We start from the raw sequence: 26,968 nt of genomic DNA on the forward strand, positions 1-26,968 counted from the left end.
CAGACTTTCAGCTTTAATTCAGTGGGGTGAACAAAATGATTGCATGAAAATGCGAGGCAACTAAAACATTTTTTAACACAATCCCTTCATTTTAGGGGTTAAAAAGTACATGGACAAATTAAATAACTGGAAATAAAATGTTAATTTCTCATACTTGCAATTTTACTCAATTCACTGTGCTGTACATTTGAGTAACAATATAGATCAACAAAAGGTGGTGCACTATCTAAACTACATCAATAAAACCTAAAAACATATACACATAAGACTGCACAACATCCCTGATGTAATGCTGGGTACACACTATGAGATTTTATGGTCGATTTACTGTCAGATCGATTATTTCCAACATGTCCGATTTGCTTTCCGATCGATTTCCAAGCATTTTCCGATCGATTTCTTATTAAAGTTAACGGAAATCGATTGGAAAATGCTCGGAAATCTATCAGAAAGCAAATCGGACATGTTTGAAATAATCGATCTCACAGTAAATCTCAGTAAAATCTCAGTGTGTACCCAGCATAAGTCCTGCTTGTATACAAGATGCGATATCCTGAGGTAGATATCAGCACATATATGTCCTTTTATCCAGCTTCTCAGTGGAATAATAGCTTGCTAGTAGCCTTGGTTATAATCACTGCCACCACACCCGTGTGACTGGACACTCACCCTTATCCAATGACCCCCCTGTTAGGATGGGTCATAAGCGTTTCCGGGACACTCTCAGGCCATTCCCCGGCCTATCGCGATCCACTTTCCACTTATACAGCAGTATCTTCACAGAGATTGCACCCCAAAGTAAACCACAAGGCCTCCCATAGCGTAAAAACGTTTCAATTAAAAACTATATTAAAATTGCTCACTCACATGTTCCATGATGTCAAACAGGTATAGACTTTTTATTGGGCTCTCCCCCATGTGGTGGCCACCGGATGGTCAAAAACAAATTCCCGTCCCCTCAGTGCCCCACTCTGTCGGCTTGACTGCTGCACGCCTGGCTGCAACTTCCTCAAATGCAGCCCTGCCGCAGCCCTATTAAGTCTAGTTACGCCCCTGGTTGTTTAATTTAAAATTCATTGTTTTGTGGAGAACCAAAATGAGAAAAAAGTTGTCTCTGTCCAAATATTTATGGACCTAACTGTAACAGCATTTTTCTATGGTGACCAACTACAAGAAATGTCTGATCTCTGATTGTCAACAATGGTTTAGCCCCCACATACTACGTCATTCTTTGACTTTGGGGCAGTAGAATGAGGCATATTATTTTGGCACAGCTATGATAAACCTAACACACCAATTAAACACTGTCATTAGAATCACGGGTTGTGACTTATCTTGTGTGCCTTTAGACTTGCTGCATAAGAAAAGCATTTTCCACACACTGTACAGGAATAAGGACGTTCGCCTGTGTGAATTCTCTGGTGCACAGTTAAGTCTGTTTTCTGAATGAAACATTTCCCACACTCTGAACAAGAAAATGGATACTCCCCAATGTGAATTTTTTGGTGTACAAGAAGATTATATTTCATGCTGAAAGATTTCTCACACTCTGAACAGGCAAAGGGACGTTCACCTGTGTGAGTTTTCTCATGTCTAAGAAGGTGTCCTTTACGTGTAAAACCTTTGCCACACTCTGAACAGCAAAAAGGACGCACACCAGTATGAATTTTTTTATGTCTATGAAGATGTGCTTGCAGTTTAAAACATTTCTCACACTCTGTACAGGAAAATGGATATTCTCCTGTGTGAGTTCTCTGGTGTGCAACAAAGGTTGTGTTATCAACAAAACATTTCTCACACTCTGTACAGGAAAAGCGACTTAAACCTGTGTGAATGACCTGGTGTCTATGGAGGGTTGCTTTCAACACAAAACATTTCCCGCACTCAGAGCAGGAAAATGGACGCAGACCCGTATGAAATTTCTGGTGTGAGTTAAGTCCTGATTTCTGACTAAAACATTTGCCACACTCAGAGCATAAAAATGGACGCTCACCTGTGTGAATTCTCTGGTGTACTTCAAGTGCTCCTTTGTTAGCGAAGCATTTCCCACACTCAGAACAGAAAAGATCAAGGTCACCAGTGTGACTTCTCTGGTGTGTCTCAAGTCCTCGTTTCTGTTTGAAACATCTTCCACATTCTGAGCAGGAAAAAGAATTCCGGTCTCTTTTGTGAATTCTCTCATGATTAAACAGGAGTTTTTTATGAGTGAAACATTTCCCACATTTTTTACAGCAAAAATCAAGGTCACCAGTGTGACTTCTCTGGTGTGCCTTAAGTCCTCGTTTCTGTGTGAAACATCTTCCACATTCTGAGCAGGAAAAAGAAGGTTGGTTGCCTGTATGATTTCTCTCATGATTAAGAAGGAGATTTTTATCACAAAAAGATTTCCCACACTCTGAACATGAAAAAGGAAGCTCGTCATCACTAGAGGGATTTATTCCTTTATCTGCATTGTGATGTCTGGGATGGGTGCTTCCAGTAATGGAAGAACATTCTGTGATGCCATTATCTACAGCAGCATCATCTGGATGTGACAAAAGGTCTTTCTCTGAGGTGTTCGCAACATAGTGTTCCCCAGCTGGAAGGAAAAATATTACTGTTACATACAGTACATGTCACTGTTTATCGTAAAAATGGCAAAACCTGCTAAGGAACACTGTATAAAAATGTACAGAAGTGTACAGTATCTCCTCTCCATGTGTTGGTACTATGATGGCTGAGGAATGGAGATAGACCTTTCAAATGGTGTACAGTATCCCCTCCTCATTTGTTGGTACTATGATATTATACTGAGGAATGGAGATGGACCTTTCATATGGTGTACAGTATCCCCTCATTTGTTGGTGCTATGATGTTATATTGAGGAATGGAGATGGGCCTCTCATATGGTGTACAGTATCTCCTCCTCATTTGTTGGTACTATGATGTTATACTGAGGAATGGAGATGGGCCTTTCATATGGTGTACAGTATCTCCTCCTCATTTGTTGTTATTATGATGTTATACTGAGGAATGGAGATGGGCCTTTCATATGGTGTACAGTATCCTCTCCTCATTTGTTGGTACTATGATGTTATACTGAGGAATGGAAAGGGGCCTTTCATATGGTGTGCAGTATCTCCCCCTCATTTGTTGGTGCTATGATGTTATACTGAGGAATGGAGATGGGCCTTTCATATGGTGTACAGTATTCTCCTCCTCATTTGTTGATACTATGATGTTATACTGAGGAATGGAGATGGGCCTTTCATATGGTGTACAGTATCTCCTCCTCATGCGTTGGTACTATGATGTTACACTGAGGAATGGAGATGGACCTTTCATATGATGTACAGTATCTCCTCCTCATTTGTTGGTGCTATGATGTTATACTGAGGAATGGAGATGGACCTTTCATATGATGTACAGTATCTCCTCATTTGTTGGTACTATGATGTTATACTGAGGAATGGGGATGGACCTTTCATATGGTGTACAGCAGTGTTTCTCAACACGCGGTTCGCGTACCCCAGGGGGTACGCGAGACCATAGCTGGGGGTACGCAGCCAGGAGGGGATGCAGCGCAAAACGGGGGAGCATGCCCACACATAGCGGCGGGGAGGGGGGTCCACTCCCCCCCACCCTCACCTTGGACTCCCCCGTCAGCGCTTCCCCCTCCGACACGCATTAATAGCAGCGGCGGCGGCGGCATGGTAAAAGGAACGCGGACTTACTTCCGCGTTCCACGCCAGAGGTCCTTCTCTCTCAGCGATGACGCTACTTCCTGTTTATCAGGAAGTAGTGTCAGGCTCAGAGAAGATTGGACCTCCGGCATGGAACGCAGAAGTAAGTGTGCGTTCCTTTTACCATGCCGCCGCCGCTGCTATTAATACGTGTCGGAGGGGGAAGCACTGACGGGGGAGTCCAAGGTGAGGGAGGGGGGAGTGGACCCCCCTCCCCGCCGCTATGTGTGGGCATGCTCCCCCGTTTTGCGCTGCATCCCCTCCTGGCTATACTTTGGGCACACATGCCTAACTAAACTGTAGGCACCCATGCCTAGCTATCCTGGGGGCATCCATGCCAGGCTTTACTAAGGGCACCCATGACTGGCTATACTGGGGGTACTTATACCTAACTATACTGGGGGCACCTATACCTGGCTATACTGGGGGCATCCATGCCAGGCTGTACTAAGGGCACCCATGCCTGGCTATACTGGGAGGCACCCATGCCTTGCTATACTGTGGGGCACCCATGCCTGGCTATACTGGGCGACACCCAATCCTGGCTGTACTGGGGGCACCCATGCCTGGCTATACTGGGGGCACCCATGCCTAGCTATGAGGACACCTATACCTATATATACTGTGGGCACCAACCCATGCCTGGCTATACTGGGGGCACCTATACCTAGCTATACTGAGGGCACCTATACTGGGGGCAGGCACCTATACCTGGCTATCTATCTATACTGGGGGCACCTATACCTGCGGTGCGGTATATATGCGGTATAAGTGCGCGCGCGCGTGTGTGTGTATGTGTGTGTGTGTATGTGTATGTATATGTGTGTGTGTGTATATATATATATATATATATATATATATATATATTATACACGTAGGGGGGTACTTGGCTGGAACTGAATTGCGGTAGGGGGTACTTGGGCCGAAAAAGTTGAGAAACACTGGTGTACAGTATCTCCCCTCATTTGTTAGTACTATGATGTTATACTGAGGAATGGAGATGGACCTTTCATATGTTGTAGAGTATCTCCTCCTCATGTGTTGGTACTATGATGTTATACTGGGGAATGGAGATGGACCTTTCATATGGTGTACAGTATCTCCTCCTCATGTGTTGGTACTATGCTGTTATACTGAGGAATGGAGGTGGGCCTTTCATATGGTGTACAGTATCTCCTCCTCATTTGTTGGTGCTATGATGTTATACTGAGGAATGGAGATGGACCTTTCATATGTTGTACAGTATCTCCTCCTCATGTGTTGGTACTATGATGTTATACTGGGGAATGGAGATGGGCCTTTCATATGGTGTACAGTATCTGCTCCTCATTTGTTGGTGCTATGATGTTATACTGAGGAATGGAGATGAGCCTTTCATATGGTGTACAGTATCTCCTCCTCATTTGTTGGTGCTATGATGTTATACTGAGGAATGGAGATGGGCCTTTCATATGGTGTACAGCAGTGGTTCTCAACACGTGGTTCGCGTACCCCAGGGGGTACGCGAGACTACAGTCAGGGGTACGCAGTGCAATCAGCTGTGCTGGCTTCAGTGGCGTAGGGATAGCAGACATAGTGAGCTCGGAGCCACAAGGAAGCCTGTCAGTCCTAGCTGCCTGTGTCCTTTTTTTTGTGTAACTTTTTTTTTCTGAAGTGCAGCCACTAGGCTGCAATTTCCATAAGTAAAAAAAAGGATTGTTATAGAGAGGCAGGCAGACAGGTGAAAGGGACTATTTCACCTTCCGCCTCTCTGAGATCTGTGTACCCAGCCGATAATTAGTTTATAGTTCCGGCTGGGAACAGAATAACACTGCACAGAACGTCGCTCTGCCCACTGCCCACCCAGAGGGGAATACAGCCAGAGAGGGAGAGAGTCTCGTTACTGGGAGAGGACCCTCCCCCCAGTGCACAGCATTGGGTAGAGCTGCACCAGTCAGCCCGCGTGGTTTGAATTAGCCAGGAGAGATATGTCTCTGCTCCAGAAGGTAATATACCTCCTCCACGGACTGCAATTGTCTGCAGGTATCCTGATATCTCTCCCACATTTCTCTCAGTTCCTTGTCAGCCTGTCCTGCAGACACTGTCTTTCCCCCTCCCCTCTGTGCACACATTGTCCCGTCTCCCTCTCCCAGCACTGGGCTGAGCCTGCACCAGCTGTCAGCTCTTCTCCTGTAGTTCACCCATCTCCACTCTTTTGCACACTTTTTATCCTTCGTCCCTTTCTGTATTTATAGCTTGCATTAGCAGGTTGTGCAGTTTTTTGTAATCCTGGTTTATGGTGATAGCATTTGCACTCTATTTATGACTATTGTATGCAGTTATTGTCACTCAATTGCAGTATTCCTATTAATTTAACATATCTTTCTGTTTGATCACTGGATTATCTGCCTTGCATTTATTTATTAAATTCTCCTATATATTGCATACTCCCCCTCTTCTCTCATCTGTTTACCTCTCATCTCCTCTGCCTAAACTCCATGCAATTTCCTGTCAAATTTCGTTTTGATCTCTCTCTTAATGAGCACGCACTATGCTGCAGTAGTGCAGCGTAGCGTGCGCTAGTAACATACGCGCGCTCCTCTCCTTGTAACTTTCGCCCGCTACGCTCGTCCTGGGGGTACTTGGCTGGAACTGAATTGCAATAGGGGGTACTTGGAACAAAAAAGTTGAGAGACCCTGGTGTACAGTATCTCCCCCTCATTTGTTGGTGCTATGATGTTATACTGAGGAATGGAGATGAGCCTTTCATATGGTGTACAGTATCTCATCCTGATTTGTTGGTACTATGATTTTATCAAATGATGGTAAGGTATCAGTATTCTGTCTTCTTTTGTATTATTTGGAAAGAAAATTAAAATATGAAGGGCATCATTATTTAGCGGCAGTTACTTACTTGTGCTGATGGCTTGAAAACATTCCTCCTTTTTCATTTTGCGCCTCTCTGAAAACCTCTGCTGACTCCTCCCATATGTCTCCTCTTCTTCCTTTTTAGTTAACTTCATCAGATCTCCCTCCTCTGTAGACTGCTGATCAGCCCTCACATATGTCTCGTGTGCCTCCTCTTTGAACTCAGTTTTTATACTGAGCTGTTTCTCATCCTAAATCCACAAAGATGACAATAATGAAATCCCATCTAAAAAATAAAACTACACAGACTGGAGCAACATGTGAGTTCTAGTCCTTTAGTTCTTTCTACCTGATAATAATGTAGAATGGTGGGATCTTGCTGGGGACAACGCTGGGAATAAAGAGGACCTGTATGACTCTCTGGTGGGTTTCTGTTACTGGATCCATCTGTTGGAAACACACAGTGACTGAATACATTGTTTCTAAGCGATTATTAGATGATGGGGATCTAGGTAGACCCTCCGTACTGCTCTCTCCTTTACAATAAATAATAGTCACCTCTTACCCTGTGATGTGAGGGGCGGCTGATAATCCATCATGGTGTCCTTGCAGATCCTTGGGTCCTAAATACTTCTTATCCGCCACAGGGAAATACACAAGGCCATTACAAAAGAGTAGAAAGAAGAAGAACAAATTAGTATAATGTCCAATAGGAAATAATGGCAATAATTCACTTAAGGAAATAGCGGGAGTAACCTCCTGTTACTCAAGTGACTGGCAGCCTAATGGGCCAATCAGAGTGCGGGGATCACGTATTTTATAGTGATTGGACCTGAAAGGCCTCAGGGCAGGAGTAGAGAGGCGCTCCTTGTTTGCTGGAAGGAGGCTTATGTTAATAGTGTTCGCCATGCTGCATTACCCACAGCATAGCGTGTGCTCCTGTGTATACGTGCGCTACGTGGCTTAGAGCGTGTTTTATGCAGCGCATTACATTTAAAGCACACTGTGGGAATAGTGCGAGAACAGGCGGTTACTCATACTATTTCCTTTAGTGATTCAACCCCAAAGAATTTGTAACTAATTCTTTTTGTGGATGTAAGGCCTGGCAGAAGATCTCTCAGCATCCCTCAGCCTCTATATCCCAATCTGAAACAATATTCTTCACCTTTAGACAATCCCCACAGATACAAACAAAATCTATACAGATCAGGAAGGAGTGCTACCAATAGCAATCAGAGCTAATGGCAATGTCCACATTGCAAGACTATAAGAAGTTTCTGCAAATCGCGACCGCAGTGATAGTAATGTCCAAACGGCAAGACTAGAAGGAGCATTACCCTTAGCGACAGCAGATAACGGTTAACGTCTAGACAGTAAGACTAGAGGTAACGTTACCAAATAGTGACCGCAGCTAACAGTAACAGTGAGACTAGAGGGAGCATTACCGATAGTGACTGCAGCTAATGGTAACAGCGAGACTAGAGGGAGCATTACCGATAGTGACTGCAGCTAACGATAACATCTACTCAGCGAGACTAGAGGGAGCATTAATAATAGCGACCACAGTTAACGGTAAGATTTACACAGCGAGACTAGAGGGAGCATTACCAATAGCGACTGCAGCTAATGGTAACAGCGAGACTAGAGGGAGCATTACCAATAGCGACTGCAGCTAATGGTAACATCTACTCAGTGAGACTAGAGGGAGCATTAATAATAGCGACCACAGTTAACGGTAAGATCTACACAGTGAGACTAGAGGGAGCATTACCAATAGCGACCGCAGCTACCGATAATGTCTACACAGTGAGACTAGAGGGAATGTTACCAGCAGCGCTATGGTAACATCCACATGGCAAGAAACAGCACACGTCCACAAGGATGCGAGCCAAGGTATCCAACACAAGACCCACCAATGCAGCTATGACTCAAGCTACATGCTATCATTGGCATCAGGCAAAACCAGGAAGAGGCTTTTATGTAGTCACCCACCAATATAGAGATCAGATATACAAATCAAGTCCTAATTAGAACCTAATGCTGGGAATACACGGTTCATTTCTGCCAAGCGTTTCTCCTCTCGATCGTTTTCGCCACTCGATTCTGCAGTCTTATCTTATCTTCCGCTCGTTTTTCTTATCTTTTTCCATTCACTTCTATCAGAAATCGAGCGGTGAAAGAATCGAAAGGGGGATCGGACTTGTCGGAATTATCTATGGAACCATCTAATCACCTCAAAAATGAACCGTGTATTCTCAGCATGAGTACTGAGACCAATACCAAAAAGTACCACAAGAGGGCAGCAACCATCTTGTGTCTCTCAAGGTCTCTGGTGGTGAGGTCTCTGTATACCAGAGTTCCCAGCTCTGTCCACCTGCTGTACCCTTTACCAGAGACTTCCCTACTTTTTTCTTCTATCCCTTACAGCCCATTTTTCTGCATGCACCTTTGGGTGCAATTTTTCAGATGCAGCAAAATACATTGAAACCATAAATGTGCACTTAGGCCTGGTGCACACCAGAGGAGTTTTTCTGAGTGTTTTGAGTTTTTAAATCTGCTGCTAATGTTATCCTATGTGTCTGTGCACACTGGAGCAATGAGGTTTTGTAAAAAAAAAAAAAAACCCATAGCATTACATTGGGAAGAGCTTTTAGAGGTTTCAAAAGCTCTTCCCAATGTAATGCTATGGTTTTTTTTACAGTTGTTCTGTGTGCGCAACGGCCACCAATCAATCCTGCGCAGGATATTTCCTGCTTTACTGAAGGAAGCAATCATCAGGCCTCTCCTCAAAAAACCCTCCCTGGACCCAGATGCAATGACCAGCTACAGACCTGTCTCTAACCTCCCCTTTCTGGGAAAGCTAATTGAAAAAGCTGTATACCTCCAGCTAGAAGCCAGAATCCTACAAAATAACAGTTATGACCCATTCCAGTCTGGCTTCAGGAAACACCACAGCACTGAAACTGCCCTCATCCAAATATGCAACCACCTGCTCATGGCAAGAGACAGAGGAGAGTGCTCGATCCTCATACTGCTAGACGTTTCTGCAGCCTTTGACACAGTTGACCATGACATCTTGATAAACAGGCTACAGGAATACTGCGGCATTGATGGCATAGTACTTCAGTGGTTCCAATCCTTCTTGAGTGGCAGAACCCACAAAGTGTCTATGGGGCCCTTCCTGTCCACCCCTGTAACACTTAAGTATGGGGTGCCCCAGGGCTCAATCCTCTCTCCCCTGCTTTTCACGATTTACATGCTACCGTTGGGAAAACTAATCCAAAAACATGGCCTGACATACCACTGCTATGCAGACGACACCCAACTATATCTTTCCTTCAAGCCTGGTGTGACAGACCCAACTCTAACTATAAACGCCTGCTTACGTGAACTACAGCAATGGATGAATGACAACTGGCTGAAACTAAATGCAGACAAAACTGAAGTCCTTCTGATTGGAGGGCAGAGCATGATAACAAAACAACTTAACTTGCAGTCTTCACCACTGGGAATAGGAGGCACGGATCTACGCAGCTCTGATCATGTGCGTAGCCTGGGAGTTCTAATTGATGGGGATTTAAACTTCAGAACTCAAATCTCTGCTGTGGTGAAATCATCCTATTTTCACCTGAAGAACATTGCAAAAATCAAGCACCTCATACCCCCAGAAGATCTGCCAACCTTAGTCCACGCCTTCATCACATCCCGACTGGACTACTGCAATGCTCTCTACACTGGCCTTCCAAAAAAGGCCTTGTACCGCCTACAGCTGATACAGAATACTGCTGCCAGACTGCTAACCAACCAACCCCGTCACTGCCACATAACGCCAGTCCTGCATTCCCTTCACTGGCTACCTATAGAATGGAGGGTACTATTCAAGATCGGCCTACTGACATTTAAATCCCTGAATAATCTAGGCCCTGGATACATGAAAGATATGTTACAGCTGCGTAGCAATCCCCGCATTCTCAGATCCACAGGTTCTAATAATCTAGTCATACCCAGAGTCCACTTAGAAACTTTTGGTCCCAGAGCCTTCTGTCATGCTGCCCCTACGTTTTGGAACTCTTTACCTCAACAGATCAGGACAGCCCCATCCCTGGACGTGTTTAAATCCAGACTGAAAACCCACCTGTTCAGTCTGGCATTTGCAGAAATGTAACTTTTGTTGTGTGAATACTTCATCCTACTAATTACTGAATCTGAGAGAGCCTAAGCGCTTTGAGTCCTATGGGAGAAAAGCGCTATAGAAATGTTATTGTATTGTATTGTATAGGTGTCGTTAACGATCTATTGAGCCGGATCGTTAATGACAACTGAGCAAGACTGATCTCAATGTTATTTCCCCCCCCCCCCCGTTATATAATTGATTAGAGTTTTGATAGGAATAATATAATATATAGGCCAGGGATCCACTAGAAAGCGCAAAGCGCTATCGCAATTGCTAGCGATTGGTGGTAGCGTTTTGTAAGCGATTTTGGATGTGATTTCCCTGCTCCTATACAATACATCAGAATGGAAATGCTTCCAAAATGCTGCATGTCCTGCGACTGCGATTTCCCTAATCACAATCGCTCCAGTGGGATCTGTTCCATCCACTTACATTGGCAGAGCATTAGGGAAATCACTAGCAATCCCTAAACACTCAGGGTAGGAACACACTTGACAAACGCTGGCTTTGCAGAAAACCCAGTGAAAATACACATAATGCAAGTCAATGGTGACTCCTAGGTATTGCGTTTTAGTGCATTTTTTATTTAAATAAAGTGATCCATCTCCGCTTCCTGTTGACTTCCTAGTGATTTTCATAAAACACATTAAAAAAATGCATGAAAAAACGCATGCATGCATACAAAACGCATATGCGATTTACATATGCAAACCGCGAACGCATTAAAATGCATGAAAAATGCACGTGCTGGAAAATTGCAAGACAAAAACACACTAAAAATGCACAAACGCATATGCAGCAAAACGCTACCTTTCCCGTGCTGCCTAGTGTGTTCCCAGCATCAAAAAAAAAAAAATGCTTAAGTGGGCTCCAGGCCTTATTGCTTGATTGATAAGGATACATATCAATTAAACAATTAAGTCAGCTATTTAGCAGTTGATAAATCAAATTGAATGTGTGTGCGCCTGTGTGTGTCATAGGAATGTATCCTATTCAGAGCCGCTTTAAATTTAGGGACCCTGCCCTTCCCCCAGTGTTATTTGAGACATTAGTGACCAACTGTTCTCAGTCAAGGAATGTGGCCTCTCCAAAGAAAGGAAAACAACAAGGATGGTTGTTAGAATCAGTTGTTGCGTTTGGAGAGGTATAACTATTTTAGTTATTTAGGTAATAGTGCCATATTAGGAATGTGCTTCTATAGGATTCGGCAGATGCTATTTAGAAAAGAAGTAGTGTATAAAAAAAATGACATCATGTAAGATAAGGAATTCTAAAATGGTATTGTACTTAGTAAAGGAGGAATGGATTTTGTCATCTGCTTCTTATTTAAGTATGGGGTATGTGTCTCTGTCTCCCAACACAAGCGTACATAGAAGACCAAGAACTATTATATCTTTTGACTATTGTTTAAAATCTTTTGTAACTTTTTTTGTTTTACTTTGAAGACTTTAACCATTGACAGGCCCGGATTTACATCACAGGAGCCTATAGGCCTGGCAGCCTAGACTTTGCCCTCCATGCCCAGACTTCGCCCACCGAACCACAATGCAAGAAGTACCCTTAGTATTAAAGGGAACCAGAGATGAATAAGGAAAAAAGATTTTATACATACCTGGGGCTTCCTCCAGCCCCATCCGCCTGGATCGCTCCCACGCTGCCCGTAACGATGAGAACCGGGTCCCGTCACTGACGTCAGTGGAGCCAGCCTACGCAGGAGAAGTGTGCCCTCTACGTATCTCTCCAGCGGCTGCAGGAGATATACGCAAACAGTGCACTTCTCTTATGCTAGACTGGGTCTGACTGACGGAAGTGTGGGGCCCCAAGTATGTATGAAATCTTTTTACTTTTCATCAAATATGTGTAGGCTGGGCCAGATGTCACTTCTCTCTTATGGCCCATACTCACGGGCAACCAAAACTGCATGTCGCTAGCACACGGGAGCGTGTGCGCGACAGTTCGGCGACAGCTCGTTGCCACGTCCCTCCGCATACACACTGCGGAAGAGGGACTAGTGGCGCGACGGAAGCTGTCGCCGACGTTCCTCCTCCCCGCCGGAAACTCAGTGCGCCGGCTATGGGGTTGCTGTCGCTAGTCCGCATACACACGCGGACTAGCGACAGTTGCAGCAAAGTTGCGGCGGCAACTGTCGCTAGGCGATTGACTGGTTCAATCGCCTGGCGACAGCGTCGACGAGCGACTGTTCGGGGTGCGCGCCCGTGTTGCGCCTCATACTCACGGGCGACCTGTCGCCGCAACACGTAGCCCGTGAGTATGGGCCATTAGTTCTTAGTTCCCTTGCCTGTCATGGGAACCTACATGTGTCCCTTAGTATTAGGTAGCCTGAGCTATCCTCAGCATTCGGTAGCTAGTGGTGCCTCTGACCGAGGGGGGAGCTCATCAGTGGAATGCCGAGAGCCAGGTGAGTAACCTCATTTACACTCCACTTGGCACTCTGCATAGGAAAGGAGCGGGGAACTAGTGGAGAGGAGTGAGACACCTTTCCATCATCAAGCGCCTGTAGGAACGTGCCTAAAGTGCCTTATGGTAAATCCAGCCCTGACCATTGACTTTGTATTTCTATTAGATAGTGAGCATTAAACCTCACTTATTTAAAAATCCATTACAGCCTACTATTTTTGATGAATTACAAGCAGCATGCACTGGAAAGCATATTTATAAATCTTATTTCCCAGTACGACCCCCCCCCCCCCCCCCCCGCAGGGTCCGCTCTGATTGTTGCCCCTCCACCTGCCTCCATGGCAACAGAACACATCACTAGCAAGATCACATCGGATGTTAATCATGGGATGTCTGTACTTAGAATATTGCTGTTTGCAATAAAGCTGAGAGGTTTATTCACCCAAAGCTCTTAAATATCTTAGTTCGTTCCTATTTTTCACCTGATCTACAAAATATGTTTTCAGCACTTTCCCGGCTTACAATAATGAATAAACACATTAGATACCCATCCGCAGAGGCAATCGTTTTGTGCTGAGAATCTGACCTGTGTAAAGCTGCCCCAGATATCGCCTAATGATCTGTGGGGATCGATAAAACACAAGTAATGAACGAGCACAATTATTTGTAGCCTTATCACTTGCTCGTCATCCTCCCTTCCCTCTCCATAGAACAGCACATGATGCTCACCTATAGGGCATAAATATAAAATCATCAATAATGTGCCGAGCCAGCTGTGTAACATGCAGAGGTCATGAATATACTGTATAGCAACACACAAAGCAACACCTGGTAAATGTCTCTGGACAGACCCTCTATCATAATGGAGGGTTGGTTGAGAGACATTTAAAGGACAACCAAAGCGAGCTGGATATGGAGGCTGCCATATTTATTTCCTTTTAAAGTGGATCCGAGGTGAACTTTTACACATTGCATAATTGTGTTCCTTTCCTATTGTTTATAGGGCATTCCACAAGCCAAATACTTTTTTGTTTTTGTTTTAATACTCTAATTCCCTATAAACTAAAAAAGCCACACCCACAGGGTTTCAGAGAGCCTTGGCAGTGGCAAAGGCTCATGGGAGCTCAGTCTGGGCAGGAGGAGGTTGATTAGGCTGATGGATTAAGATACAGATAAGCCTGCCTCAGTGTAATAATTACAAACAACATGGCGGCTGTCATTGTATCACAGGAATAAATAATCATATTCTATTAAAACTGTTTGCAGCTAGATTAGCTGTGTAAACCATCTAAACTTTAGAATATATATATATATATATATATATATATATATATATATATATATATATATATATATATATATATATATATATATATATATACACAAGTTACTTGTTATAGTTCGTTTTTCATCTCGGATCCGCTTTAAGCAATACCATCTGCCTGGCTGTCCTGCTGATACATTTAGCCATAGACCCTGAAAAAGCATGCAGCAGATCAGGTGTTTCTGACATTATTGTCAGATCTGACAAGATTAGCTGCATGCTTGTTTCAGGTGTGATTCAGTCACTACTACAGCCAAATAGAACAGGAGCAATACCAGTCAACTAGTATTGTTTAAAAGAAAATAAATATGGCAGCCTCCATTTACCTCTAACTTCAGTTGCCCTTTAAGGCTACTTTCCCACCAAGACGTTGCGTTTTAGGGAACGTTAAGGTCGCATAACGTGCCCCTAACGCAACGCATGGTGGTGTTGAAGTTGGATGTCAGATTGAGCTGCGTTATGCAGCTCTCAAAGCTCCAGGTTAGTGATAGGAAGTCCGGATCATTGAAAAGATCCGGATCTTTGAACCAAATCATTTGAATCATTTTACTAGGGAAGCAGACTGGGTGAAATGACTAGCAGGACAGGACTTTCCCTGCACTGTACATTCTGTACAGGGCCGGCGCTACCATTAAGGCAAAGGAGGCAGCTGCCCCAGGGCCCCAGAGCTTGTAGGGGCCCCCAGTGGCTACAAGAGGAAAAAATTTTTTTGCAAATCGGCCTTATAGTTTTTGAGAAAATCGATTTTAAAGTTTCAAAGGAAAAAAAAATACACATTTAAAAACCTGCCGACTTTAATGGTTAATAGCAAATCCACCTTAAATGCTAGAAACCCTAAAGTTGCAGGATATGTTAAGGGGTTCATTAGGAATAAGAGTAAAAAACAATTTTTCAAAAAGACCTTATAGTTTTTGAGAAAATTGATTTTAAAGTTTCGAAGGAAAAAAGTATACTTTTAAATGCGGTAAATGTCACTTTTAGTAGCAAACCTAACGGTAGTGTAATTTTACATGCATCAAACGAAAGCGCAATAAATTTCCTGACGGGGTTTCCAGGGGGTCTATATGCAGCCACAGCGTTTTGGCCAGGGATCGCTATACAGCCGCAATATGGCTGTATGAAGATCCCTGGCATTTTTTCCTATTTTCCCAATTTTTTTTTTTTATGTTTAGAGTGTGGGAATTTTTTTTTTAAATGATGTGGGGTCCCCCCTCCTGAAACTTTTTAACCCCTTGTCCCCCATGCAGGCTGGGATAGCCAGAATGTGGAGCTCCAACCGATTGGGACTTCACACCGTTATACCAGCTGCAATAAAGGTTCTCTAATGCCGATTTTTGTCCCGGGGTATATGTTGGGGGGGCCCCCCAGGTTTATTTTGCCCTGGGGCCCCATTGTTGCTTAAACCGGCCCTGATTCTGTATGTTCCTGTTTCTTCCAGACAGACATCCACTGTGAACCGAATCTTTCATTGTGATGATCCGGATGATTCGACTCACAAAAAAAAATCTGGATCAAATTAAGGTTTCTTCAGCCGGGAACTCCGGGGCTGCACCTCGCCAGCGATCCAAGGGGGACTAAACTCCACACAGCTCCTCTCGCTCTGCCTCCCCTTGGGTGCTCTCCGCTGGTATGGGACATTCAGCCTCCAGGACCTGGGGCCCCCGCGACCTGCCTACCCTTCCAGGCACACTTCCAGCGGCTGCAGATCCTCCTGCCTGTGTGATCGCTCCCATGGTGAGTCCCACTGCTTGTATCCACACTACTACTGAAATACTATTACTGGAACTGGGACCCCACTATCCTGTCCTTGCTCAGCCCGCTGCTTGCTCCATACCATCTATGTGTGCCTCATACTGTGCTGTGCTGCCCCACCATCTTATGTGCCACTCATGCTATGCTGTGCTGTCTGCCTCACCTTCCCCTTGTGTGGTGCTGTCTGCCCCTCATAATCTACCTGTGCCATGCCCTGAGCGATGCTGCCTGCTCCGTACCATCTACCCTGGCCATATATTGAGCAGTGCTACCTGTTCCATATTAGCTACTTGAGCCACATGCTGTGCTGGACTGACCTCTCTTTACCACCTGTGCATACCATCTGTGCCTGAGTTGTGCTGGACTGACTGCCCCTTACCACCTGTGCTGCCTGCCCCATACCAGCTACTGAGCTCGCTCCATACCACCTAAGTGTGGCCTGTGCGGTGCTGTCTGCCCCTTACCACCTACTGCGCCACAGACTGTGCCGTGCTGCCCGTTCCACACCATCTTGTGTGCAATATCATGTGCTGCTCGCTCCATATCACCCATCCGGGCCACACACTGTGCGGTGCTACCTGCTCAATACCACCTACCTGTGACCCTCGACCCCTCCTGGATGTGCTCTCTTCATGTACCAGGCTACAACCTCCTAAGAGCAGACCGCGATGTAGCCCTCTCTGGGAAAACGAGAGGTGGGGGCATCTGCTTTTACATCAACACCTCCTGATGCTCCAACATCATCACCCTCAACAAGACCTGTACCCCAGATGTGGAGTTTCTGGCTATAAACTGCAGGCCTAAATACTCCCCCAGGGAGTTCTCTTCCCTCGTCCTTGTTGGGGTCTACATCCCTCCCGACGCATGCTCCAAGATCGCACTGCAAGCCCTCAGTTACAATATCTCGCGGTGGGAAACATCCCTCCCTGAGGCTCTGATCATCATCCTGGGCGACTTTAACAAGGAGAACCGACGCTTTGAGATGCCCCGCTACAAGCAGCACATAACCTGCCCCACCAGAAACGGTAATATCCTGGACCACTGCTACACGGTCCATAAGAACGCATGCAAGGCCACCCAAGGAGCCCCTCTGGGAAACTCTGATCATAACTCAATCCACCTGATCCCCACTTACAGGCGGCTCCTAGAGACCTCCAAGCCCACTGTCAAAACCATCAAAAAATAGACAGCAGAAGGAAAACTGGAACTCCAAGCCTGTTTTGACACCACAGACTGGACGACCCGGGAGGCACCCTCCCTTGATGAATGGGCCGAGAACGTTACCTCCTACATTAGCTTCTGCGAGGAAGCATGTATCCCATCCAAGACCTTCAGGACTTTCCCCAACAATAAGCCCTGGTTTAATGACAAGCTCCGCCTGTGATATATGGTATATGTTATGATGTGTTTTTCTAATTGTATTTTATTCCTGCATTGTTTGTTTGCTGTGATTAGGCTATGTCTCTGCATTGATTGTAAATTAATGGAGTCAGGCGGGGCATTTGCCATTGTCCTATTGTCTGTTAGCAGACTGGCCTTGCTCTTATCATCTGCTAACATTTGATGTCTGTTTGCTAAGCTTGATATATACTGTCTGGTAGAGGGAGAGGGAGTCATTCTGGTGTGGGAGGGCTAGGTGAAAGCTGTATGCTGCTGTATTGATGGAAGTTCTCTGATGTATGGATCAGAATAAAGTGTTCGTCATTGGATTCCATGTCTGCTCACTGTTTATGGACAATCCTCATGTCATATCATGACATATTGGTGAGCAGTGCTGGGACAGAGCAGACTTTGGAAGACCAGAAGCATGGAGGAGATGCTGCAGGAGCTGGAAATCACTACCCTTCGGAGGTTATGCCGTAAGAGGGGCTTACTTCCTGATGGGCTGAAGAAACCTCAGCTTGTGGAACTTTTGATGGAGAGGATACAAGCTAGCAGTAATGCAGAGTTACCGAGTGAAGGTGGACATGTGCAGACCGATGAAGGCTCGGAGGAACAGTCTCAGGAACAGACCCAGGAAGGTGTTGCCAGAGGTGAGGACATGCTTCACACATTGCTCAGAGTGCTGAGTGAGATGATGGCACAGAATGTGAACAGATCACAGGGTAGAATGTCACAGCCACATATGGACACTGTTGGACTGTATTCCTTATTCCCCCTGTTTGATGAAAGTAAAGAGGAAATTGATGCCTACTTGGAAACGTTTGAACTCATTTGTGAGACACACTGTATCCCAACCAGTGACTGGCATCGCATTTTGTTAGGAAAGCTGACTGGGCATGCTAGTGACACTTTTAAATTGCTGCCTCTGGAGCAAAGAATGAACTTTGTGGAAGTGAAACGGGCATTGCTGGCTCGGTATGCCAAAACTCCAGAGGCATACAGACGGTCTTTCCGATCCTTGTTTAAGACCTCAAAAGACTCTTTTGCTGAATTTGGAGTGAAGCTGACACACATGTTTAATCAGTGGATTCAGGGCAGTGGTGTCAGGACTTTGGAGGACTTAAAAGAACTGTGTTTGAGGGAACAATTCCTGAGCTGTCCTCCAGAGGTGACAATGTGGGTGCTGGATCGGAACCCTCCAACAATGAGGGAGGCTGCAAAGCTGGCCGATCAGTTTGTGGAAAACTGGTCACAGGAGTGTCATCTTCCAGAGGATTCATGTGTCTGTGAAGCATCCAGTACACCATCCTGTGTAGAGCCCAGGCCCACTACTCCAGAGAGGAGTTCTGCCACTTCAGCTGATAGAAGCAACCAGGTGAGGAAGTCATGCTTTGGCTGTGGGTCGACTGAGCACCTGGTAGCAGCTTGCCCGCATGTCATCAGAGACAATGGAACTGCTCGGAGTCCTCAGCTTGCTGTTGGCAGGAATGTGGCAACCAATTCCACAGATGTTTCCCCACTCTTAAGAACAATAGCGGAAAGAGAAGATGCCAGAGGGGTTAATTATGTTCGGGTGTCGAATAATATTTTGACCAGTGACTCATCTGACTGTGCCCAATCCCATGGAGTTTGCAGGACAAATTCCAAGGTGTACATTGGACACTTGGGAAGCCAAAGCAACAAGTGGGAGTTGAGGCAAGTGTTTGGCCGCTATGGACCTGTGCGCCATATCTGGGTCTCCAGGAGTCCACCTGGATTTGGCTTTGTTGAGTTTGAGAGTCCGGACGATGCAGCGAGGGCTGTGTTTGAATTGAATGGACAAATCATATGTGGACAGCGAGTAAAAGTGCAACCAGCACATATGAAGACAAGGACAATTAATTATGAACTCCCACCTAGACTGAGAAGGAGCAGGTGGACAGGATTGCCACATACCTGTACCTCAGTCTTACCCAACTAATGGGTTCACTTGGGGGTCCAGGAATGTATGGGGGAGGAATGTGATATATGGTATATGTTATGATGTGTTTTTCTAATTGTATTTTATTCCTGCATTGTTTGTTTGCTGTGATTAGGCTATGTCTCTGCATTGATTGTAAATTAATGGAGTCAGGCGGGGCATTTGCCATTGTCCTATTGTCTGTTAGCAGACTGGCCTTGCTCTTATCATCTGCTAACATTTGATGTCTGTTTGCTAAGCTTGATATATACTGTCTGGTAGAGGGAGTCATTCTGGTGTGGGAGGGCTAGGTGAAAGCTGTATGCTGCTGTATTGATGGAAGTTCTCTGATGTATGGATCAGAATAAAGTGTTCGTCATTGGATTCCATGTCTGCTCACTGTTTATGGACAATCCTCATGTCATATCATGACACCGCCGACTTCGGAAACGCAAGGAGGAAGCGCACAGGTCTGGCTCCCCGGAGAAATACAGAGAGGCCAGGTACGCCCTGAAAAGAGAACGGCGTTTAGCAAAGAGGGCTTATTCCGATAAGCTGGGGCTCTGCCTCCAATAAAACAATACACGGGAGGTATGGAAGGGCTTGAGAGCAGCCACGAACTTCAAACCCGCACCTCAGCCTGTGACCCCGAGCCTTCGGCTGGCGGATGAGCTCAATGAGTTCTACTGCAGGTTCGAGCAACACCCAAACCCGCACGTGTACCAAACAGCCACGGCTACGATGCCCCCCCCCCCCCCCGGGGAACTCTGCGCCCTTGCTCCTGTTGCTGTCCATGAACTAGAGGTACTCCGGCGGCTCCGTAAGCTAAATCCCAGGAAGTCTTCTGGGCCAGATGGAGTGTCGTCGATCTGCCTGAGAACCTGTGCTTATCAATTAGCCCCTGTGCTCACCTCCTTATTCGAACGGTCACTATCACACGGCACAGTCCCTTCCTGTTTCAAGCGGTCCGCAATTGTACCAGTCCCCAAAAAACCCGGCAGCACTGAGCTCAACAACTTCCGACCAGTGGCCCTAACTTCAAACATCATGAAGCTCCTTGAGCGGCTGGTCCTTGCCCACCTGAAGAGGTACACAGATGCTCACCTCGACCAGCTCCAATTTGCTTATAGGGCAAACAGATCCGTGGAGGACGCCATCAATGCCAGCCTGGCATACATCACGGAGCGCCTAGACAATCCTGCCTCCTACGCTAGGATCCTGTTTCTGGATTTTAGCTCAGCGTTCAACACGATCTGCCCAGACATCCTGCTCACCAATCTGGAGCATCTCGGAGTAGACCCCACCCTTCGAGCGTGGATCAAGGACTTCCTGACAAACAGAACGCAACAGGTGAAGCTCGGCAACTGCTACTCCAGCGTCAGAACCACCAATACTGGGGCTCCACAAGGCTGTGTACTGTCACCACTTTTGTTCTCCCTCTATACCAACAATTGCATATCATCCGCGGACTCTGTGAAAGTCATCAAATTTGCAGATGACACCACTATCATCGGCAGCAACGGAGAGTACGAGTACCACAGCGAAGTCGAGCGAATCTGTAGCTGGTGCAGAAACAATAACCTAGTACTCAACGCCGCAAAGACTGTTGAACTAGTCGTAGACTTTAGGAGAAACCCTTCCCCCCTCCCACCTGTCTTCATTGGGGGTACCGAAGTCTCTAGGGTTACATCCGTGCGGTTCCTTGGCTCGACTCTCACTAACAACCTGAAGTGGGGGCTGAACACCTCCAAAATTCAGAAGAAATCGCAGCAGAGGTTGTTCTTCCTGTGCCAACTGAAGAAATTCGGCATGCCCAGGGAACTGCTGACCAGCTTCTATACTGCCACTATAGAATCCATCCTCTGCTCCTCAGTCACTGTCTGATATGCGGGCGCAACGGCCAGCGAAAAACAAACTGCAGAGAGTCATAACTGACGCTGAGAGAATCATCGGGGCTCCTCTCCCACCACTTGATCTCCTCCACTCCGCTAGGATGATGAAGAGGGCCACTGTGATCTCCCGTGACCTCTCCCACCCAGGCAGTCGCTACTTCAAGCTCCTCCCATTGGGCCACCGCTACAGGTCTATACCATGCAAAACCACCAGACGTAAGAACACCTTCTTCCCCCAAGCGGTCCGGCTGCTGAACTCCAACCTCCCCCCGTCAGGCCCGCCTACTGGCACGCCCTAGCGGGGTCTCTCAGTTCTCGCCGCTGCCCGCCCTCGTTCACAGTGCCTAAGGTCCGTACGGGGGCCACCATCACTATCATCATCATCAGCAGTACTATTAGTATTATTATTATCATCATTATTATTAGTATTATGGGACTGCTACCGCCCGGCAGAAAGGAACACTAATCTGTCATATATACCATTGCTGCAGTTCTAAATTGTCTATGCTGTACTATGTCTATGCCATGTGTACCACAAATAATTCCGACTATAGCTCTTGCTGTATTTGGCGAAATAAATCTGATTCTGATGTTCCGGACAACACTACAGTCTCACCAGGAGTCACCACAGTGCAGTGAATATTAATTAGCCATGTGGCTGACGGAGGAGGAGACCTCCTCCTCCAACATTACTGAGCATGTGCAAACAGTCTAACGTGGCTTAGCCCAGTATAACATACAGCATGCAGCACTTTGTTTAAACGTGCTGCGTTACTATGTAACCCAACATGGGCACTGTGAACAGCAGATTGATTTTACAGTGCTGTGAGTTAGGCTGCGTTACTGGCTGCTGTAACGTGGGACTTTAGCTGTGAAACCAGCCTAAAGCAAACCTATGGGATTAGTAGGGCCAGAAATGTGATAATTACCTCGCTAGAGAGATCTCTCTCCATCATGCCTTTCTAGCGCTAGGAGACTTGAAGCTCGCAGACGTAGCCACACTCCAGTACAAGAAATAGCGCAGGATGATTCACTCCTGCGCATTAGCAGAGGGCCGCCACTTGAGCTTGGTGGAAAAGGCTGAGTCCGTTCAGCTGTGAGCTAGCATGCAGGGGTTGCAACGTGCAACAAAGCTCTGTAGGCAAGCTGTTGTCAGTGGACTCAGCAGCTGGATGGTGAGGTGGAGGGGGAAGTTGGAAGCCTCTGCCTTGGTAAGTACCCATTTAGTGATGGTAATATCTAAGAGAACTCTTAGACTAGACTTGACTAAACTTGACTATATACCCCAACCCCCTATATCCTTCCCTTATTCCCACAATCCCCTCTCCCCATGTTAATGCTTTGTTTTTCCTTTGGCAATGCTAAATGTATTTGGTCCTGCCAATAAAGCTTATTTGGATTTGGAACTCATGGTGATCAGTTTGGTCAGGTGATAGATATGTAAAGGTGGCCAAACACTGGTAGATATGGCCAGCAGACAGATCTGTCCTCGATCATAATCTGGTCAGAGAGAGGATCTATCTGTTCAATTGCCTCCATACATTTAAGCTTGAAATATTTGACAATCTGTGTGGCTGCCAGCCCCTTCCAACCCCCCCCCCCCCCCCTCCCCACGGTTCTCACCCAGATCGATTGACCCAATTGAGCGATTTCGGTCGGAAATGAACACACCAAGTACTGCACCTATTTCTCACCAATTCAATCAGAGCAGTCAAATTGATGGTATATCTACGAGAGAAATCGATGAGTGTATAGCGTGCTTACATTTCTGATTTGCTAGTTATTATTGTTATTGATTTATAATGCGCCAACATATGCCGTATTTCTGTACAAAGTAAGAAACAAACATGTACACAATAATACAGACAATGGTGTACACCAATATACAAAGTACAGAATACAGAATCAATATATAAAATAAAGAATCGGTAATTACAGTGACAAAGGTAATATGCTAAATAAAATGTAGAGCAAATTCATAGGCACAAAACAGCAAGAGAGCCCTGCCCTTGCGAGCTTACAATCTAAAGAAATGGGGGAAACAAGAGGTGGGGTAGTATTGAATAAACATAACACACATATATATATATATATATATATATATATATATATATATATATATATATATATATATATATATATATATATATATATATTTACACACACACACACACACACACACACATAGTGGGTTGCAAAAGTATTCGGCTCCCTTGCAGTTTTCCACATTTTGTCATATTACTGCCACAATCATGAATCAATTTTATTGGAATTCCACATGAAAGACCAACACAAAGTGGTGTACCCATGAGAAGTGGAACGAAAATCATACATGATTCCAAAATTTTTTTACAAATAAATAACTGCAAAGTGGTGTGTGCATAATTATTCGGCCCCCTTTGATTTGAATGCAGTCAGTTGCCTATAGACATTGCCTGATAAGTGCTAATGACTAAATAGAGTGCACCTGTGTGTAATCTAATGTCAGTACAAATACAGCTGCTCTATGAGGGCCTCAGAGGTTGTCTAAGAGAATATTGGGAGCAACAACACCGTGAAGTCCAAAGAAAACACAAGACAGGTCCAAGACAGGTCAGGGTTCAAGTTATTGAGAAATTTAAAGCAGGCTTAGGCTACAAAAAGATTTCCAAAGCCTTGAACATCCCAAGGAGCACTGTTCAAGCGATCATTCAGAAATGGAAGGAGTATGGCACAACTGTACACCTACCAAGACAAGGCCATCCACCTAAACTCACAGGCCAAACAAGGAGAGCGATGATCAGAAATGCAGTCAAGAGGCCCATGGTGACTCTGGACAAGCTGCAGAGATCTACAGCTCAGGTGGGAGACTCTGTCCATAGGACAACTATTAGTCATGCACTGTACAAAATTGGCCTTTATGGAAGAGTGGCAAGAAGAAAGGCATAGTTAACAGAAAGCATAAGAAGTCCCGTTTGCAGTTTGCCACAAGCCATGTGGGGGACACAGCAAAAATGTGGAAGAAGGTGCTCTGATCAGATGATACCAAAATGGAACTTTTTGGCCAAAATGCAAAACAAACACACAGACAACAAACACAGAACACTTATATCGCGCTTATCTCCTGGCGGACTCAAAGCGCCAGAGCTGCAGCCACTAGGACACGCTCTATAGGCAGTAGCAGTGTTAGGGAGACTTGCCTAAGGTCTCCTACTGAATAGGTGCTGGCTTACTGAACAGGCAGAGCCGAGATTCGAACCCAGGTCTCCTGTGTCAGAGGCAGAGCCCTTAACCATTACTCCATTCAGCCACTAAAACGCTATGTGTGACAGAAAACTAACCTGAACACACCATCCCCACTGTCAAATATGGTGGTGGCAGCATCATGTTCGGGGGGGGGGGGGGGGGTGCATCTCTTCAGCAGGGACAGGGAAGCTGGTCAGAGTTGATGGGAAGATGGATGGAGCCAAATACAGGGCAAACTTGGAAGAAAACCTCTTGGAGTCTGCAAAAGACTTGAGACTGGGGCGGAGGTTCACCTTCCAGCAGGACAATGACCCTAAACATAAAGCCAGGGCAACAATGGAATGGTTTAAAACAAAACATATCTATGTGTTAGAATGGCCGAGTCAAAGTCCAGATCTAAATCCAATCGAGAATCTGTGGCAAGATCTGAAAACTGCTGTTCACAAATGCTGTCCATCTAATCTGACTGAGCTGGAGCTATTTTGCAAGGAATGGGCAAGGATTTCAGTCTCTAGATGTGAAAAGCTGGTAGAGACATACCCTAAAAGACTGTCAGCTGTAATTGCAGAAAAAGGTGGCTCTACAAAGTATTGACTCAGGGGGCTGAATAATTACACACACCCCACTTTGCAGTTATTTATTTGTAAAAAATGTTTGGAATGATGTATGACTTTCGTTCCACTTCTCACGTGTACACCACTTTGTATTGGTCTTTCACGTGGAATTCCATTAAAATTGATGCATGTTTGTGGCAGTAATGTGACAAAATGTGGAAAACTTCAAGGGGGCTGAATACTTTTGCAAGTATATATATATATATATATATATATATATATATATATATATATATATATATATATATAATGAGAGATCGTTCCAGGATGGCGTGGGCACAGGGTAGCTGCAGGGGGCTGGTAGTAGCCCTAGGTAAGTGAAACTTTTTTTTCCAAGTTTGGTTTAGGTTCCTTTTAAGAATGTCATGGAAGAATAAGAATATGATTGAAGATGATTGAGTGGTTAAAGAAAATAATTCATAACTTCATTATTTGCCATTTTACTTATTTCTGTACTTTTTAAAGTCACTTGTAAGCAAAGCAATAAGCCTCAGGCACAGAAGTCACAGTGCCTGCAAGCCTCTTCTTATTCTAGGTACACATGATGCAATTTTCTGACAGATTTACTGTCAGATCGATTATTTCCAACATGTCTGATCTGTTTTCTGATCGATTTTTTTGAACGATTTTCTGTCCACTTCTATAAAAAATCGTTTGAGAAATTGATCGGAAATCAGATCGGACATGTTGGAAATAATCGATCTGACAGTAAATCTGTCAGAGAATTGCATCGTGTGTACCTAGCATTACAAGTTGCCCGATCAGAGAGTTTGCTGGTAAGTCTGTACGATCAGAGAAGAGTGCAGATTATTTCTCAGCCACAGCCAGCAGCATGTCTACACAGCACTGGTTCTCAATATTGTCGCTCGATCGTCGAGTCACGAGCTACAGAAACATAAAGCATATGTCATAATTTACAATACATAAAGTTCTTTTTCTGCATCATGCATTTTGTTATTACCTTGTTGGCTGGGTAAGCAGTGGTGATTTCCTGTGGCGATACCACGTGCAGCTAGGCTGGACTGAATTTAGAAATGTGTGAGCTGCCCAAACCTTACAGCCCCTCCCCCTCCCACAAGAGGAGGGGGAGGAGGAGGAGGGGTCAGGAGGGCTCTGTGCAGGGGAGAGACTCCTACTCTGCCAGCAAAGCAGATCTATATTTTCCCTGGTGCCTCCATGTCATCACATTTCAGGGCTTAGCTTCCCCCCCTTAAAGGGATACTGTAGGGGGGTCAGGGGAAAATGAGTTGAACTTACCCGGGGCTTCTAACGGTCCCCCGCAGACATCCTGTGTTGGTGCAGCCACTCACCGATGCTCCGGCCCCGCCTCCGGTTCACTTCTGAAATTTCAGACTTTAAAGTCTGAAAACCACTGCGCCTGCGTTGCCGTGTCCTCGATCCCGCTGATGTCATCAAGAGCGCACAGCGCAGGCCCAGTATGGTGTCTGCGCAGTACACTTCTGGTGACATCAGCGGGAGCGAGGACACGGGCGTGCAGGCGCAGTGGTTTTCTGACTTTAAAGTCAGAAATTCCAGAAGTGAACTGGAGGCGGGGCCGGAGCATCGGTGAGTGGCTGCGCCAACACAGGATGTCTGCGGGGGACCATTACAAGCCCCGGGTAAGTTCAGCTCATTTTCCCCCGACCCCCTACAGTATCCGTTTAATTAATAAATGTAT

The 26,968-nt window shown here is 45.5% G+C and overlaps 1 protein-coding gene across 4 annotated transcripts in view; it reads right to left on the minus strand.

The window, feature by feature from the left end:
• Window positions 1-487: 487 nt before the first annotated feature.
• The window catches only part of LOC137534927 (oocyte zinc finger protein XlCOF6-like), a 28,739-nt gene continuing 2,258 nt past the window's right edge, over window positions 488-26,968 (minus strand). The window contains exons 1-5 of one of the 4 annotated variants that reach the window (XM_068256645.1): window positions 26,252-26,354; window positions 7,135-7,199; window positions 6,919-7,016; window positions 6,616-6,820; window positions 488-2,578 (exon numbers count right to left, since the gene is read on the minus strand). In XM_068256645.1, coding sequence (XP_068112746.1) covers window positions 1,317-2,578; window positions 6,616-6,820; window positions 6,919-7,016; window positions 7,135-7,168 — 1,599 coding nt within the window. In that variant the 5' untranslated portion in view covers window positions 7,169-7,199; window positions 26,252-26,354 and the 3' untranslated portion in view covers window positions 488-1,316. Of the gene's footprint in view, window positions 2,579-6,615; window positions 6,821-6,918; window positions 7,017-7,134; window positions 7,203-26,251; window positions 26,355-26,968 lie in introns of those variants that run through there. The other 3 variants (XM_068256642.1, XM_068256643.1, XM_068256644.1) reach the window with 3 other exon arrangements.

This window comes from Hyperolius riggenbachi, chromosome 10, assembly GCF_040937935.1.
Source record: "Hyperolius riggenbachi isolate aHypRig1 chromosome 10, aHypRig1.pri, whole genome shotgun sequence".
Classification (NCBI taxonomy): Eukaryota; Metazoa; Chordata; class Amphibia; order Anura; family Hyperoliidae; genus Hyperolius; species Hyperolius riggenbachi.